Source organism: Sciurus vulgaris (genome assembly GCF_902686455.1).
Source record: "Sciurus vulgaris genome assembly, chromosome: 11".
Classification (NCBI taxonomy): domain Eukaryota; kingdom Metazoa; phylum Chordata; class Mammalia; order Rodentia; family Sciuridae; genus Sciurus; species Sciurus vulgaris.
Genome location: NC_136472.1, coordinates 1,136,040 through 1,152,953, shown reverse-complemented (window position 1 = coordinate 1,152,953; position 16,914 = coordinate 1,136,040). Strand labels below are relative to the sequence as shown.

At 63.2% G+C, this 16,914-nt stretch overlaps 1 protein-coding gene across 15 annotated transcripts in view; it reads right to left on the bottom strand.

Moving 5' to 3' along the window:
* Nucleotides 1–3,937: 3,937 nt before the first annotated feature.
* Nucleotides 3,938–16,914, bottom strand: part of BRSK2 (BR serine/threonine kinase 2) — a 51,714-nt gene continuing 38,737 nt past the window's right edge. For 3 of the 15 annotated variants that reach the window (XM_079105344.1, XM_079105353.1, XM_079105348.1), the window contains 8 exons: nucleotides 15,204–15,264; nucleotides 14,314–14,521; nucleotides 13,718–13,766; nucleotides 10,728–10,851; nucleotides 9,115–9,295; nucleotides 8,953–9,042; nucleotides 6,540–6,587; nucleotides 3,938–5,527 (listed from right to left, as the gene is read on the bottom strand). In XM_079105344.1, the coding sequence (XP_078961470.1) occupies nucleotides 5,310–5,527; nucleotides 6,540–6,587; nucleotides 8,953–9,042; nucleotides 9,115–9,295; nucleotides 10,728–10,851; nucleotides 13,718–13,766; nucleotides 14,314–14,521; nucleotides 15,204–15,264 (979 nt within the window). In that variant the 3' untranslated portion in view covers nucleotides 3,938–5,309. Of the gene's footprint in view, nucleotides 5,528–6,539; nucleotides 6,588–8,664; nucleotides 8,760–8,952; nucleotides 9,043–9,114; nucleotides 9,296–10,727; nucleotides 10,852–13,717; nucleotides 13,767–14,313; nucleotides 14,522–15,203; nucleotides 15,265–16,914 lie in introns of all 15 variants that reach the window. The other 12 variants (XM_079105355.1, XM_079105350.1, XM_079105351.1 and 9 more) reach the window with 10 other exon arrangements.

Here is a 16,914-nt window from a genome sequence, read left to right as displayed (position 1 = left end):
TTCCCGTGAAGGAGGTTGCTGTGGGGGTGGGGAGCAGCACACCCAGGGCCTCTGGAAGCTGGGAGGGGAGATGAGCCGTCCCCAGGAGCCTCCAGAAGGAACCGGCCATGCTGACTGTGAACCCCGGTTTCAGCCTGACGAGACTCGTTCTGTATTCTGGCTCGCAGAACGGTAAGGTAACAAATTTGTCTTCAGCCACCCAGCTTTTGGCAGCCACAGCTGCAGAAAATGAAGGCAGCTCTTGGTCCCAGGAGTGAGGCACTGCTGTAACAAATACCTAGAACTGTGGAAGTGGCTGTGGGACTGGGCAGTGGGCAGAGATGGGAAGACCGAGTCCCTGGGCAGGTGGCTGGCAGTCGGATGTGGCAGAGAAGGGCCCGCTCATCTCTGAGGAGACGGAGTTTCTGCGATTGTCTTGTGAGTGGAGCTAGCAAGGAGCCTGTGGTGCAGCAGGTGCCACCGAGCCGTCCTGCGTGTTGTGGAAAGCAGGACCCGCACGCAGCAAGCCCCATCCTGCCGCTCCTGCAGCTTACACGGGAGGAGGCCACGGGGTCAGCTTTGAGCAGCCGGGGGCTCTCGCCAGCCGGGCGGGCGTGTGGCAGAGGATTCACTCAGGGAAAGGCTGAGCTTTCGTAGCACCTCCGAGAGGTGGAAAGGTCAGAGTGCACTCACACCAAGGCTCTTGAAGATACTAAGTGTGTGCTGGTCGACACCTTCGGTCATCTCAGCAGGAGCTGAAGTAGGGAGAAGAGCGTCTACAGAGGGCCTGGGAAGCCCTCGCCTCCCGGAGCGAACCCACATGCAGAGACACCCGTGGGGTTCTGAGGAGGCGCTGTCAACAGAACCCTGCCCGCCAGGCCTGAGAGTCAGGGACTGGGTGAGGTAGAAGCCTGTCGGGCCGTGTCTGCAGCCAGCGGTAGCTAAGGAAACCGTCCAGCCCTGCTAGCACCTTGCCTTTGGCTGTGAGGTCACTTCAGCCACCCCACCAGCTTGAGGTTCATGTGTCAGACTGCCGTGGGAGTAGCAGTGGTGGGAACCTGGCACTCTGCAAAGGGGCCATGAGGCACTCACAGGGTCTCTCGTGAAGGCCTCAACAAGGTGATCCATGCGAGGAGCTCTCGGGCATGTGCCAAGCCCTGGACTCTGCCTCCCTCCTGAGCCCCAGGCTGCTGCTGGGCTTCTGGGTCAAGAGAGCTCCTCCCTCACTTGTCAGCCCTAGCCGCCTCTCCTCAGGCGTGGCTGCCTTGATGTCCTCCATTGCCCGCTCCCTCAGCTTCCTGCTGACCTCCATCCACCCTGTGCCAGATGATACCAAAAGAAACTTGGGCTGGTGACAGGAAGTGGGGGAGGGAGATCCAGGGAAGGAAAATGTAAAGGCAGAGGGGAGAAGTCAGAAAAGGGGGTGGGGAGGCACTGGCCCACAGGGAGAGGGGACAAAGGACAGGAGAGCCATCAGTGAGGACTGGCCGCCTCTGGTGATGAGCTCCCTGGCACGGGATGAGTGGGCAGGGCTGCTACAACAGCCCACCCTGCAGCTGACCTGTGGGACATCAAGGATCCACCCTCCCCCAAGCTCCCAGGCCTCATGACACCAGGGATTGCTCCATTCTGGACTCAGGTCACCTGGAAGCAGGCACCGAGGCTAGGACGGCTCCCAGAGCAGAGCCCTGCTGCTCCTCTGCCCTCCTCCCTGGGTGGCACTCAGCCCCATTGTCCACCTGTAGACCCATTGCTGGCTCACTGGGACCCCAGCACCCAGGCCAGGCAGTGGTAGGCACAGACCCAAAACATACCTGAGAACTTGGGATCGGGGCCCCCACCCAAGTCCTCATCGTAACTACTTCACAGGAATAACATTGAGGACCATTTGGCTCCATGCTCCGTCTGAAGTGCTCAGGACAGTGTCTGACACATGGGAAACCCTTTTGTGTCTGTTCTATTCTTTATATGAATACAGTTTGGGGTTGAGCTTGCTTTGGCTTCTGTTGGTCGAAACAAGAGAGCTTGGTGGGAGGAGTGGGATTGAAGGGCCACAGGGTCAGGTGGTGGGCAGGTGGGAAGCTGGCAGGTCTGTTCAGTAAACTGGTTTCCTTCTGGGACTCCAATCCAGTGCATATAAACATAACCATAGACTCAATGTCCAGGGGTCAGCAGGAGAAAGAGGGGTCTGTGTGGTCAGCTATCAGAAAAGCACCACAGACCACAGACCAAGATCTCCTGCCCATGGTGTACAACCTGGAGCCCCAGAGCCAGATGACCATGCACCTTGCTTGATCGGGACAGCCCGATTCCTTCCTCAACCCTCTCTTAAAGCCAGAATCAATTGAAATCATGCGATATGCCACGGCAAGAGTCTGGCCTCAGCTGCTCTCAGTGCCTTCTGGGAGCCCACCTCCTTTGAGGGCACAGGGACATCCAGGGGTGCAGAGGATGACCCCAACCTCACCACAGCACTCTTGCTCCTGGACTTGGAGCTCACAACTAAGGCAAAAACTGAGGCTCTCAGGCTCTTCCTGTCAAGATGGTGCACCAGCTGGATGCTGAACTTCAGAGCAGGGCCTCAGCCGTGCTGTTCCACCCCAGGAGACCCACGGCGGTAGCCAAGGGGGAAGACGGTTCAGGAATGCTTCAGAGCCGTGCAGAGCCTCCACGGGCACAGGGTGGCCCCACCAGTCACAGCCCCCACTCTTGGCAGGTGTGGTGCAGCCCTTCTCCAGAGATGGTGGGGCGAGGGGTGGGCACTGCACCAGGCCACACTGCAGACATGCCTAGGAATGGTGGCCGTGGGGGACTCCTAGGCACTCCCAAACATGGGGCTGGGAGTTCTCTGGCACTGGGAATTGGATCTGTCCTTTATGCAGTCATGGAAGAGGGGCAGCTAGGTTTGGTGGACATGGTCCCATGGACAGCTACCCTCCACAGAAGGCGCAGCTAGGACCATCCTCCATCAGCCTTGGACCCTCTTCTGAGCCAGGCCACAGTGCCCCACCTGAACTCTGCCTGAGCAAAGAACAGGAAGGCTTACTCTCCAGGAGAAGGCCAGGTGCTGGTGACCTGTGCAGGTCCCAGGGTGGTGGTGGAGCTGCAGGGGTGAGGAGAGTGTTCCCCTGCTCCCCGCTGCCCATCCGCAGCAAAGCTCCATGCCAGCCCTGGCTCTAAAGTGGTACTGCCTCAGCGGGCAGTCTGGGGAGATGCCCCAGCATGTGACTGACCACAGATGCCTGGACCCCTGTGCAGGGGTTGTTCTCTTCAGCAGGTAGAGCCTGCACCTGCTTACATCAGGGTGAGAGCAGCCTCCAGGTGTCTCTGCCCCTTCCCGTGCCCACCCGGCCCGGACGGAGACCTCGCATCGGGTGTCTTTTCGGAAGGAATTTATTGTTCCGGAACTGAAGTTGCTCACAGTTATTTGACAGGGATACACTGGCTGGGGCTTGTCCACTCCCGGGACGTCTGCGTGAGTCCGCGTGTGTCTGAAGTACAAAAGAGGAAGGCTAACGAGAGGTATTGCTTTCGTACCCTCTGTCTCCTGGATAAGCCCCTTCCCGCTGAACCGCGTGGCTCTTGCTGTTACAGGTGTTTGCTTTTGTCTTATGTCTGGAATCCCAGCCTGTGGTGGCGTTTTAATGTAACAGAAGCACTAAAATTTATACATGAGGGCGGCAGGGGAGACACCCAGAGCGGTGCACTCCCGCGGCGAAGGCATGCATCGAACCTGCCACCGGCCCTCCTGCTGCCCGCCTGCGGCCTATGCCAGCCTGGAGGGCCGGGCCAGCCGAACAGAAAGGAACACGGACAGAAGCCAAGGCGGGGTGGAGCAAGGCGGGTCTGCGGTGGGCAGCGGGCATGGGCAGGGTAGGCCAGGCCCCCAGCCTCACCATGTACTGGAGAAACACGCTGCAGAGGCACACGCCACTGACTCTTTCTGTCCTTTGTAGGGTTTTTTTTTAGCTTTTTTTTTTTTTTTTTTTAATATAAAAAGAGCCCCAAGGTGGGCCTGCCATCCCATGTGTCAGGGGGGTGCCAGCCCAGGGCCCTCTTTTCTACCCCTTCACTCTCAGACACAAACCCAAGGTCATCCAGCCTGGCCTGGCCAGAGGAGCAGGGGTGCCGGTCACAGGGGGCGGTCTCAGCGGCTCTGCTCAAGAGCCCACCTGGCCTCAAGCCCCCCAACGGAGCTGGAGCTGCTTCTAGGCAGCAATAAAACCTGGGGCAGAGCTAACCCGCCGTTCTTTAAATATATATATATGTATATGTATATAGAAATAACCAAGAGCAAAGAACCAAAACACAGGACCTCAGCCCTGCCCCAGGGCTCCCCCCACCCCTCACCCTTTTCCAAAAACAACCAAGAAAAAAAAGTTTATAAAAATATCTTGCAGGAATTCTTTAAAGTTTACAGTAGCTTGCCAGCGCGCATCTACTGGCCAGCCCCACTGCCCCTGGCCCCCGACGGCTGTGTCCTCTGAGGGCACCTTGGCTCCTGACCCACCCTGCCCGAGACAGACAGACGGACGGACAGACGGCAGGAGGGCTTGCCGCCACCCCTTCCCTGAACAGAGAACAGAGAAATAAAGAAACTCAATAAATTAAAATAGCAAATAAATAATACTGGTCTCAGCCCAGCACCCACAGCCTGGCCAGCCCGGGCAGCTCTGGTGCCCACAGGGTCTTTTCCACTCAGCCAGGGAGGACCTTCAAAGCCAGGCGCGCCCGCTGCCCCCAGTGAGGCGGTGCAGAAATGGATGCAGACAAGACAGGAGGTGGCCCTGGTGAGGCCAAGGTGCGGAGGACAGGAGGCCGCCAGGAGGCCTCCAGGTGCGGCTTCGCCTGCCACGCCCCGCCCCAGAGGCGGCCGGCAGGCTGTCCCTGCCGCGGGTCTGCTGGGCTGGAGGAGGCATCCCGGAGCCGGGCCCTCCTCCCGCGGGCCATGCGGGGCTGCGCGGGGGCCAGGGCGGTGGACGTGGGCTGGCCTCGCCGCCCGCCCGGCAGCAGCAGGAGGAGGGAGGGCGGTCCGCAGCAGCTGCCTTCGGTCAGCCCGTGTCGGCGCGGAGCAGAGGGTGGCCTCCTGGAGGTGGCATGTTAGCTTTTCGGGATAATTCCTGGTATCAGAGCGGAAACAAGCGACGTCGTCAGAGACAGGCAGGGACAAAGACCGCGAGAGAAAAGAGAGCGAGCGGCGCCCCCGCGCCGCGGCCGCGCTCTCCTTTGCTCCCAGGCTCGGAGGCAACGTCGGGGCGGCCGCGTGGCCGGGTCCACACTGGGCGCTGGCGGTGGGCGCGGCCAGCGCTGTGCTGGGGAGGGACTAGTGTCTAAGGCTGCTCGCGGCGGGCGGCGGGCGGCCCCATCCCGGCCGTGTCCTTGCCCATCGGGTGCTCGGCGTCCCCTCCAGGGCCAGCGGCCGCGGAGTCGCCGAGGGGGCCGTGGGCACTCCGCTTGGCGGGCGTGCTGGGGGCCTGGGCCGCCTGCCCGTTCTTCTCGTCTGAAAAAAGTTGTTTAATTACGTCAAAGAAGTTACTCAATGGGCTGCCTGGGTACACAGAACAGAGACAAAAAAGAGAAAAGAGAAAGAAAGGGGGAAGGAAGGGAGGGAAGGAGAGAGAAGAACAAACACACGAATGAACCGAGGGGCCTTGGCGGAAGGAAAAGCCCGAGGAGCTGTCTGCGGCGGCGCCGGGCTCCTCCCTCACCGGGAGGGGCCGCAAGGCCTGGGAACCCTCCTCTCCCCCAGCCTGGGGCCTGTGGGCTGGCTGACCCCAATTCTGGAAATAGTGCTGTGAAGGCCAGGGCCGGCTAGGAAGGCGAAGACTGAGCAGGACCCTGAGGTCAGCGACTGCCCCTGCAAGAGCCTGCACAGGGTTGGGCAGGTCGGAGCAGCACCTGAGGACTCAGCAAGGGAACGTGCCTGCCACACCTCCCAGGAGGCCTCAAGCCAGCCCCTGGCCAGCGTGAGCATTCAGCAGCAGACAAACAGATGGACGGATGGGTGGACAGGCATGGAGGGCATAGGCAGGCAGGCAGGGGGCTGGGGACAGGCAGCCAGGGCCAGGGTCCTGGTCCCAGAAGGAAAGAGGAATGGGGCAGAAACAGGGTGACCACCCTTCCTGGGGCCCATGCTCACTGCCCAGGTAGGCCAATGGGCACCTCAACTCCACTTCCTAACCTGACCTCCATCTGAGCCCCAGAGCACTGCAGGCCCCGCCTCTCCCTGCCAGGCACAGTCAGTGGACAGATTCCACTCTGAACCTAGGACCCTCAGCAACCTCAGGTATGGGGACCCCTTCCTGCTCCGAGCCTTGGGGTCTCTCCTGTGCCTGCCCTGGCCCTTGGGATGGACAGGGACTGCCCAGGGAGGCGAGTGAGGGATGGAGACTGCTCCTGGAAGACAGGGGTTGTGGGGCAGGGGGATTGGGTGTTTGGGTGCCTGTGCATTCACCAAGCACCCAGGCAGCCTCAGGGGCACAGGGCAGCACTGGCCGGGGGCTGTAGGGGTAAGCAGTGGGGCCGCAGGCTGAGGTGCAGGTGAGGTGAGGGATTCTTACCACATTTGGAAAGCTGCCCCGTCATCATTTCCATACAGTTAGTGGTGTCTGAAGCACAGAATGGAAAGAGGAGGGAGGGAGAGAGTGAAAAAGGCTGCCCACTTCTACCTGGCTGGCTGGCTGGCCACCTGCAGCCTCTGGCAGGGCCCAGAGGGGTTGGGGCCAGAGAGGGTGGAGCCAGGAGTGGGAGGGGCCAGGAGTGGGCGGGGCCCAGAGTGGTGGGGCAGAGGGTGGGGCTGGGAGTGGGCAGAAGCCCAGGGTTGGGCCAAGAGGGCCAGGCTCAGAGCAGGGACAGAGCTGAGCTAATGGCTAGGGTCAGAGCAGGAAGTGCCCTGAGGCAGGAGCCGGTGGCAGTGGAAGGTCCTCCAGCAGCCAGAGCCAGGAGGCTGGACATAGCCCTGTCCCCGGAGTCTGCCTGGCTGCCTTCCCCTCTGTCCCCTGTCAGGCTAAGGATGAGCATACTGCTCTGGCAGGGTCTACACTGGCCCACTGAGCATCTTCACTCTGCCACTCAGACACCTCATGGGGGTGGCTCCCACTCACCCCTCAACTTGTCTGGGCACCCCTTCATTGGCTTTCTCCTGCCCTCTGAGGAACCTAGGCATGTCCTGCTGGCAGGGGCCAGGGCTGGGGTGGTAGCAGAGTCCTGGGTGGGAACTGCCCCTCCAAGCCCTCCCCAGGGCCTGCCCAGAGCTGGACGTGATCATTTGGCCTGCTCACTGGGGGCTTCTTAGCCTCCCCCACCCCCCAACCTGGGTTGGGGTCCCTGTCAGAGTGACCACCAGGGTCTGGAGGACAGGAGGTGACTGAGGAGCTGCACTTGGCCCTTCTGCAGGGCTTGGAGCTAAGCTCACTGGTGTGTGGAGAAGGGCGCTAGGAAGGGCTGGGGTGCAGGAGACCCATGGTGGACAACAGTGGGACAGGCTGGGATCCCAGGTCCATGAGGGGACACAGGGCCCAGAATGGGCATCCAACAGTCTCAAGGACAGTGTGAAACAAAGGTCAGGGCTGACAGGGCCAGGGTTGGAGGGCAGGGCTCTGCTCATGGTGGTGCTGGGAACAGAGAAGGCCCTCAGCAGCTGAGTGGCCCCACAGACACAGCATGCTCTGCCAGGGCATCATCTGCCTCCAGATGCGCCTACCCTTCCCCAGCTGCCATCGCCTCATTCCTCAGCTCAGGTCCCCCAAACTGCCTGCTGTTTCTTGCCTCCATTTCCCTCTGCTTGAAGATAGGACCTTAGGAGGCAGAGGCTGCCCCAGGTCGACTGCATGTCCCCTGCCCCAGAACAGTGCCTGCATGGGCACCTGGCCCACCCTGCTTCCTGCCCACCACACCAGCTGGCTCCCGGGGGGGCGGGGGATGCTCCTAGGCTCCCTGGGGCCTGGGCCAGGGCTGTCACCATGGGGTGACAAGGTGCATGTTGGAGGCACATCCACAGGCAATGGGAGGAAGATGGAATGAGATGGGGGTGGGGGTGGACAGGACCTCCAGGACCCCACACACGCACAGAAGTGTTGGACAGGCCCCAGCTGTGGAGACCGCAGGCCTGTGGGGCTCAGAGAGGCTGGGCTTGGGCCACTTTGTGTCCCTGAGACCCCAACCACTGGCACGACTCACAGTGACCCCATGCACACCACCACTCAGCAAACCCCTGTCAACAGACAGCCATGCATGTGCCCTCGTCCTGCCCCCTGGCCTGACACAGGGGCCCACACGCATGTGCCGTGCACAGGGCCAGGTGTGCAGCTGTTGCCTCTCCCCATCAGATGCCAAGTGGCCTGGATGCCCCTGCTGGCCTGGGCCTAGCAGCCCTCCCGAGTGCCCCGCTCTGTGGCCAGGCCCCTGTGCTGCTCACGGCAAGGCTTCAGGTGGTCAGGAGCTGCAGGGAGCCCCAGCCCTCTTAGGGTGCTGTGGCAGGGAGACCCAAGGGGCAGGGCCTTGGTCTCTACTCCCAGAGCCTGCTCAGGCTGCCCTCGTGTCCAGCTGCCTGGGTGCTGGGCCCCTGGCCTGTCCAGGGCCAGGACAGATAAGTGGGCATAGAGTGCCCCTCTCAGGGCCAGCCTGGCTCTTGCCAGGCCCTGCCCGCAGCCCCTCCCCACCCCGGCAGCAGGCCGGACACCTTACCTGCCAGCGTCAGAGGCTACTCTCGTAGCTGGTGGCCACCTTCTGGCCCTTAAGCCCAGCACCCCAGCTTAGTCCTGGCACTGGCGGGGGGGGTTCTACGGTGGACAAGAGGCACCTTTCAGTGTGCTGCAGCCCGCTGTGCCCAGGGAGGGGCCCTGCTTCCTAAGCGGTGCAGCCACAGCTTGGGGCAGGGAGGCCGTGCTGGGCCCTCACACCTCCCGTCCACATAGCACCACGGCCACGCCCCATTCGCTAGCCTCAGGTGCCCTAGCTGAGCCCCTGCCTCACCTGACAGGTGCTGGGCAGACGGCTGGTCATGGGTACTCAGCAGCTGGGCCTGGATGGTCTCCACCACCCTCTTGAAGCGGCGGCTGGGACCTAGGGGAGAGGGGAGGGTCATGTCCCTGTGCAGCATGGGGCGCCCAGAGCTGCCCACGGCCACAGGCTCACCTGAGAGCAGGGTGAAGGTGACAGAGTAGATGCCGTTCTCCTTCTGGGCCTCGCCACCCTCTGTGTAGGTGATGTCCACCTGGAACTTGACCGGCTTCTGGAACACGGCTGGGCCTCCCGTCGCCTTGTACTCAGCCCGGAAGCTGGTCTGGGAGATGACGCTGTGGCTGAGGCTGGGGATCTGCAGAGCACACAGGGTGGCCTGAGCACAGCCAGCCTCCTGGGAGGCAGCCAGGCAGCCAGCCCTGCAGCTCTGCCCTGCTCGACCCAGAAAATCCAGGCCGCGGACCCAGCCCACTGGGGCCTGCTTCCAGATCTGTAGACAGGTGTGGTGTAGGTGAAGACTGACAGTCACTGTCCACAGCCCCAGCCTGTCCAGGAGCATGCAAACTGCTGCTCTCCCCAGGATAGACCACCAGGAGGACCCTGCAGCCTGAGGCTGGGGGCCAGGAGCTGAGGGGAGCCTCAGAGCCACCCTCTGAGGATGTGGACCAGAGCCCAGGTATGCAGGAGCTAAGTCACCCCCACAGCTTGGTCAAATCCACAGTGCTGGGCACCAGCTAAGTGGGCCACATGGCAGCACAGGCAGAAACATGAGTAGACAGGTTGCCCCAACACACAGGCTCTGGCCAGCCCTGGGGAGGGGACAAGCACCCTGGCTCTGGCTGAGTCTGGCCTGGTGACCCAGTAGCAGCATACAGGGACATGGTGTCCATGTGGTGAACAGGGCTGGGAAGGGGACAGGCCCAGGCCTGAGAGTGCTGAGGGGCTCAAGAGAACAGGTGTCTGCTCTAGCCCAGGGGCTGCCTGCTCGCCTGGGCCAGGGTTCAGAGCCATCCCCAGGGCACCAGAGGAAGCCCTTAACTGTAGCCACAGAGGTAGTGGCTTGAGGGCCCCTCAGGTAGTGTGTCCAGTGGGGAAAGGCCACTCTGGCAGGGAGTCCATCCTGAGGTTGCAGGGGACACCCTCAGTGTGGATGACCACAATGCAGGGCAGTTCTCCTGAGTCAATGCCAGCATATTGTAGACCAGGATGGATTAGGGTAGGGACATGGGCTAAGAAGGCCCCAGACAGGCCTGGCCCAGCACGAGGTAGTCCCAACATAGGACATAGGCCAAGTTGGGGGTGGGGGGTTCAGCAGGGAGAAGAACCCCCTGAAGGGACCAAGAGCTCATGCCCTGGCTAAAACAGTCTCTCTGCTCAAGCCTTTTAGGGTCCTTCTGCTCTTCAAACCCAACGATGAGACACCCACCCAAGACCCCAAGCCTGGCCCACCCTCACGGGGACCGCTGGGTTCCGTGGGCAGGGTGGGGGCTGTTTGAGGCCTACCGACCAAGGGTCAAGGACAGGCACAGGAAACAGGTGTACACAGAAGGTCAGCAGGACCCCACACAGTTCCCTCAGGGTCACAGCCTCCCTTGAGCTGTGTGGCCACCTGCATTCACCCTCAGCCTCTGGCCCACCCTGTGCCCAGAGCCCACCCCTGCACAGCAGCTCCCCACTCCTACTGTAGACCAGAGGCCCCCGGCAATGCTTGTCCAAGAAGGCATCCAGGCCTGTTCCAAGCCCAGCTGCCTGCCTAGGGCTGGACCTAAGGGTAAGGGCAGCCTCACCGATAAGAAGGCGTGCACAATGTCGGCCTTGATGGAGCTCAGGGGCTTGTCCTTGATGACCAGGAAGATCTGCTCCTCCTTCTCCAGGTTGATGAAGTTCCCAAACCAGGACTTCTTGGCCAGCCTGGGAGCAGAGGCTGTGATGACTGCAAGCCAGGGCCACCACCAGGCCCCAGCCCTGACCCTGGCTCACTGACCACCTAACACCACTGTTGGCCGTGACTCATAACCATCTCTCCAAAGTCAGCCCCAAACCGTAGCCCTGACCCCACGCTAACCATAACCCTAGCCCAAGCTCCACCTCCTCCCCCTGGACCCACTTCAGAGGCCCTGCTGGGCCTCAGCTGTGCTTGCTGGAACCCAGCCAGGCAGGAACAGAGCCGTGGGAGCCCCCAGCCCTGCCCCTCTGCTTAGGTCCCTAGGTTTGGAGTGGCCTGCTCTGCCCATCCTGGGAGGACCACTGCCAGCCTGGTGTGCAGCTATGCCTGGGAGAGATGCTGCACGGACAGCGGGGCCACATGCCCCTCCCAGCTCTGGGCGTCCTGGGATGGTGGTGATGGCTCCACCTGGGAGGCCAGGCCCACCTGTGAACAGAGACCCCTCAGACACCTAAGGCTGGTCAGCAGGGGCCTGCTGCAGCTCCTCACGGCCACGCAGACCCTGGCTCCTGGACCCACCCAGGGCCAGTGTGATCTTCTACACTTGCCTATTGACGCACCTGGCCAGCTTTGCGCAGCACTCTGAGACTGCTGCCCAGCAGGCCTCAGCCGCTGGGCCAGGAAGACCCAGGCACATATGGCCCCTACGTCCTGCTCCTTGTACTCACTGCAGGAGGTCATCTGTCTACTCTGCACCCCTTCCTAAGTCACAGACGCCCTCTGCAATGGAGCCCCTTCCCTGGCAGACTGGATGCCCAGTGTTGGGCAGCCCCCAGCCTCAGTTGTGCTCATGGGCCCTGCCCCTTGGAGGGGGAACCAGGGGAGATGGCAACGTGTGGGTCACCTCTGAGGGAGGGCAGACGGCACAGCCTCTTGCCCCTTGCTGGCCCTCTCCCATAGACAGCCCTTGGGGACCCAGCCCGTCCACCAGCACAGAGCCTGGAAGGAGCCTCCCCAGTCACCCCCGGACACCACACGTCGCTTGGTGGAGCACACCCAGAGCTCTTGCCTGGACACCAGGAGATGCTGAGCTCTAGGGCTCTGTCTGCAGCCGTCCCCAGCCAGCACTTCCTGGAAGCTACAGTGTGCCAGCACTTCCTGGAAGCTACAGTGTGGACACGTGTCCAAGGTACCCACAGGGCTGGGGTGGCCATGCCAGGTGGGTGGCAGGAGAGAGGAATCCCCAACGCCACTGCCAGCATCTGGGCCCAGGGCAGACAGTGGGAGCAGCAAGGGTCGGGGGGCCTGCCCAGGCAGCACAGCCCTGGGCTGGCCCGAGGCTCAGCATGGCCTTCCCCTGCCACCGCGGCAATCCCCGAGCACAGCGGTTCCCACCCAGCCCATCTGTGCTCCTGCTGCCCGAGGCCCCAGGTCATCCTGTTTGAAGCTCCTAGCGTAGGTTCCTGGCTGACTGTGCCCAGTACCCACATCAGCGTCCAAAGAGGGGGAGCTCTCGGGGCACTGGCAGAGCAGACAAGGAGTTCTGAAATCACACAGGGGTCCAGCCAGGGTTTGGACAGGAAGGTGTTTGGGGACGAGAGGAGCACTTAGGTCAGTGGACTGACTGGAGCAGATGGCCCCTAAGAAAGTGGGCCTCGCCTGATCAGCTTCCCGCAAGGAATTCTCCAGTCTTCACATGGAAGCCCATCTGAGCATCCAGCCCACCTGCCCTACATTGAGGACAATCAAGGGGACCTGTCCTCCTGTTGTCTCTTTGGAAGCCCCCAACCGACCTGGGCTGACAGCAGCTGGGGTAAGTCCTCAGTATGGAGGTGACGGTGTCCTGAACCTCGGGGCTGCTGCATCTGAGCAGGCCCCTGGGAGGGGACAAGGCTCCAAGGGCCCTGCCATGGAGAGAGGCGGGTTGCTGCACTGGAGTCAGGCAGTGGGGGCTGTTCTTCCAACTTTCCCAAAAAATGGGAGACTTGCAAGTTGGAGGCTGAAAGCTGGCAGCAGCCCAACCTGCAGCACATGGGCCGCACCAGAACTAAGTAGGGCTCCGAGGGGCCCAGCTGGCCACTGTGCCTCTGCCTGGACACCTGGGGAAGGCCACCTCGGCCCTGACAGAAAGCCCACGGCTCCACAGGCTTAGCACAGCGCAGGCTGGCCCCCAGGGCCGCGCACCAGTGACGGGCGTCTTGCCCGTGCTGACAACGGCTGGCCCACGGCTGCAGGCAGAGGCCCCCGCTCCCACCTGGCTGCTCCCTGCAGCTGCACCGCAGAGGTTCACACCACACTTCGCACATCAGCAGTGGCCTGGGAGCTGGCCAGTAGAGGCCACTGTGAAGGACAGAGAGAGGGCCTGGACACTGGCAGGCATCTCACCCCCAGAGGCCCATCACTGTGGGACGTGCCATGTGGGCAGCTGGTATCTGCAGAGTGGTCATAGCTCTGCCTGCCCCGGTTTCCATTCCTCAAGCTCAGGGTTCAAGAGGGGCCAGGGCCAGTCCTCACTGTGCCCACTCCATCTTCACTGAGCCTCTGCCAAAGCCACCCATGCTCCTATGTGTCTGCTGCATCACCCGTGTTCCTGCTGGGCTGGGCCCTGTGCCCTGAAGCTGTCCATCCTCAGCACAGCCTGACTTCTTGAGACCCAACCAACTGTCCCTACAATCCCACAGGCCCTGGGAGGCACGGTGCCCCCAGCGCACCTTCGCCCAGTGGGGTCCCAAGCTGAGACGCAGCAGGCTGAGTCAGGCCCTACCTACAATGGGATCACGGGGAGCAAGAAGGGCCTCCTAGAGAAGGGCCCCACCTGCCCGTGGGAAGGGTCTCAAGTCCCTCCTAGCTGGTCTGGTGTCCAGGGCCAGGAGGCCTCCAGAAGCCACTTACTCTGGGGAGGACTCCGGGGTCAGGTTGGACATCTCCTCAGGCGTCGGAACTGCACACAAGGGAAGAATGGGGGAGAGGGAGGTGATGCTCGGCCCCCGCCCCGGCTCCCCCAAGTCCAAGTCCCTGCCCAGCCAGCCCTCCGACTGCAGGGAGCTGTCCAGCCTCTGGTGCTGAAGTTCAGCTGTATCTCCTTCAGCCTCCAGCCAGCCCAGACCCAGCTGGGCAGAGAAATGGGCCCTTGGCACCCAGCACCACGGCAGCCACCCAGCATAGTCCAGGGCCTGCGTCCTGCCAACCATCCACATACATGGCAGCCGGCCCTCCTCCCTGGGCTCAGGCAGCTGGAGAGGACAGACTGGCAATGCCAACACAGAGGTGCTGGCCCAGCCAGTGTGAGCCTTGAGCAACGTGGCTGCTGCCTGGCTTCTGGTAGAACAAGCCCCCAAGAGGGTGATGGGGGGAACGGACAGGGCGCAGGGCAGCCTTGGGAGGGCGCTGGCACTGCAGAGCAGCCCGCAGACCCTGCCATCTGTCTGCAGGCAACGCCTGCAGCCGCCCCTGCCCCAGCCCCTGCCCCAGCCCATGCTGGTCCTGACCTTGCAGTTTCCGGCGGTGGAAGCGGGGTGAGCCCAGGAAGCTGTTCTTGATGGAGTTGAGCCGCGTCCGCCAGGGCACCCCTCCAACGCTGGGGCTGGATGGCGGCGTGGGGTTGGGTGTGCCGGCCGGGCTCTCCTTTGGCGTGTGGACGGGCGTCCCCTTGGGGGTAGGGAGGGGACTGCCCCTCGGCGAGGGGTGAGGGGTCACCTGTATGGTGGGGACAGATTTGGTGTTCGGTTCAGTCCCAGGGGGAGGGAGCCGGACAGGGGCTGCCAGGGCCTGGGGCCCGGGGGGCAAGGCCAGCAGGGGGCTGGCGATGGGAGGCCGGGCCTGGGTGCAGGCAGGGAGCGGGTTGGACTTGGTGCCCTGTAGTGGCTTGTCAGTCAGCTTGGCCTTGCACGGCAAGGTCTGGGTCTTGGGGTTGGGCCGTGGGGCGGCCTGTGGAGGGAGGACGTGTCCAGGCCGCGAGGTGCTCCGGCAAGCTTCAGGCTCCAGGGAGGTAGCCAGGGGGCAGGCCGTGGAGGGGAGCTCAGGGGGCGGGGGGGGGGGGATGGACTTTCTAGTGGGCTACAAGGGAGCAGAGAACCAGCAGGCAGGGGACCATGCAGGCACCCCCATGCCCCACCCACCCCGTGCAACCCGCAGCAGAGCATTGAGCAGGACCCCAAGCAGGACGGACGGGCAGCCAGGGAGGGGTTGCCACAAAAGAAAAACAGTGACGAGGAGAAAACAAACAACACAAAACAGAAGAACGTGCAGTTAGCAAGAGCAGCAGCCGCGAGGGCCAGCCCAGCCCGGCAGGGCCTGCGTCCCGGCCTGCGCCCGCCCCCGCCCCGTGCTCTTACGGATGGCAGACCCACAACTGAGGCCAGAATGGGCGGTCACTCACCCGGGGACTGCTGAGTGGACTTGTGGAAAGACCTGAGGAGGCACCGCTGATGGACCGAGACCTGGGGGTTGCAGAGGACAGAGCGGTGACGTGGCCAGGAGGGGCTCCTGCTCCTCTCTCCCCAGGTGTACCCCCAGCGGCCGGGAGGCCCGGCCCAGAGCCCCAAGCCTTGGGGCCTGGTGCACACCTGCCAAGCCCAGGAGGGTCCCTGGATGCACACTGTGCCCCAGGGTCATCCCGCTGACCTCACCCATCAGCACCCAGGGTGCGGCTGGGGTCCTCGGGGCTCCTTCCCACACATGGGAACCACCAGCAGCCCCAGGCCTGGCACAGGTAAGGTGCCCAGAGGCCCCCAGCAAGGTCTGCAGGCACCTGGGTGGACGGAGGGACGAGGGGCAAGGTGGGGACTTGATGTGAGCTGATCCAGCCCCATCCTTGCCATGCCTCCTGCTGGGTCCACTCGCCTGCCGCCTGAGCACGCCCCCCCAAGGCTGAGGTGTCACAGCGACGGGTGTGTGGCCACCAGCTGGGCACCAGCCCAGCCCTCCACATCCATACATGTCCATGAGAGACGCCTGTGGCCAGCCCAGAGCCCTCCTCTCGTCCCACCACTGCCCCACTCAGCTGAAAACCTGGCTTGGGCACAGCAGAGACAGTATGTCCACACCCCCAGTGGAGCAGCTGCCCTGAGGGCGGCGCCAGGTTCGGCCCCACCACACCAAAAGCGAGGGCAAGCAGAGGCTGTCTCAGCCCTGGGCAGCGCACCTGCCGTCCTTAGAGGAGGGGACGGGGCAGGGGCGGCAGCCACAGGAGAGAAGAGGACAGAAGAATAAAAGGCCATCCCACACTGCCCCAGTCTGCCCGCGGCTGGCCAGCCCGGCTGCAGAGGGCCTCCTGGCCCACACCCAGGCCAGGCCCCCGGGCTCAGGCAGCCACTGAGGGCACCAGTACCCCGGCCAGCCTGGCGCCCTCCTGGCTCCCAGTGGCCCGGGCACCTGTGGGCAGGCCCTGTGGCAGCAACCTCCAAGTCTCCCCACGTGACCGGCGAGGGCAAGGGAGGCAGCGAGACCCTCTGCCGGGAGCAGGGCAAAGCCCAGGTACAGCGTGGGGGCCCAGCCCTGGAGAGGCATCCAGGGAGTGGGGCTGGCCCTGGGGCAGCAGCCACGAGCAAGCAAGACTCAGGCCCGGCTCCCCAGGCCAGCCAGGGGCTTGTCACCGGCACAAGGAAAGCGATAGGAAGGTGCGGGAGGGCAGGGAGGCTGCGCCAGGTCCTCCTGTCCTGCCCCCAGGAACTGAACTACGACTGCCAGGGCGGAAAAGCGCGGTTCCGGGGACAGCGGGTGGAGTGCGGGCGAGGGAGGGTTCAGGGCACAGGAGGCTCCCAGGGACGAGGCCCGCGGAGGCCAAAGCTCTGGGAGGCAGCCCTGCAGGCAGCGCCACCACCCAGGGTACTGCTGCTGCCTGCTGCCACCTACAAGGGGAATGGAGTGGCTGTGGGCAGCGGGGCCACAGCAGCCACGGCCAGCCAGGCCTGCTGGACCAAGGACAAGGGCCAGCAGAAGGGAGGCCTGCTGCAGCCACGTGGGGCTCCCAGGGTGGGGAGCACAGTGGTGCCCCCACCCTGGGCCCGCATAAGCACTGCATGCGGTCTTTCACATGGGCTGGCCATCAGCCTTGCCCCAGCAACCCCACCCCTGCTCGGCTCAGCTCA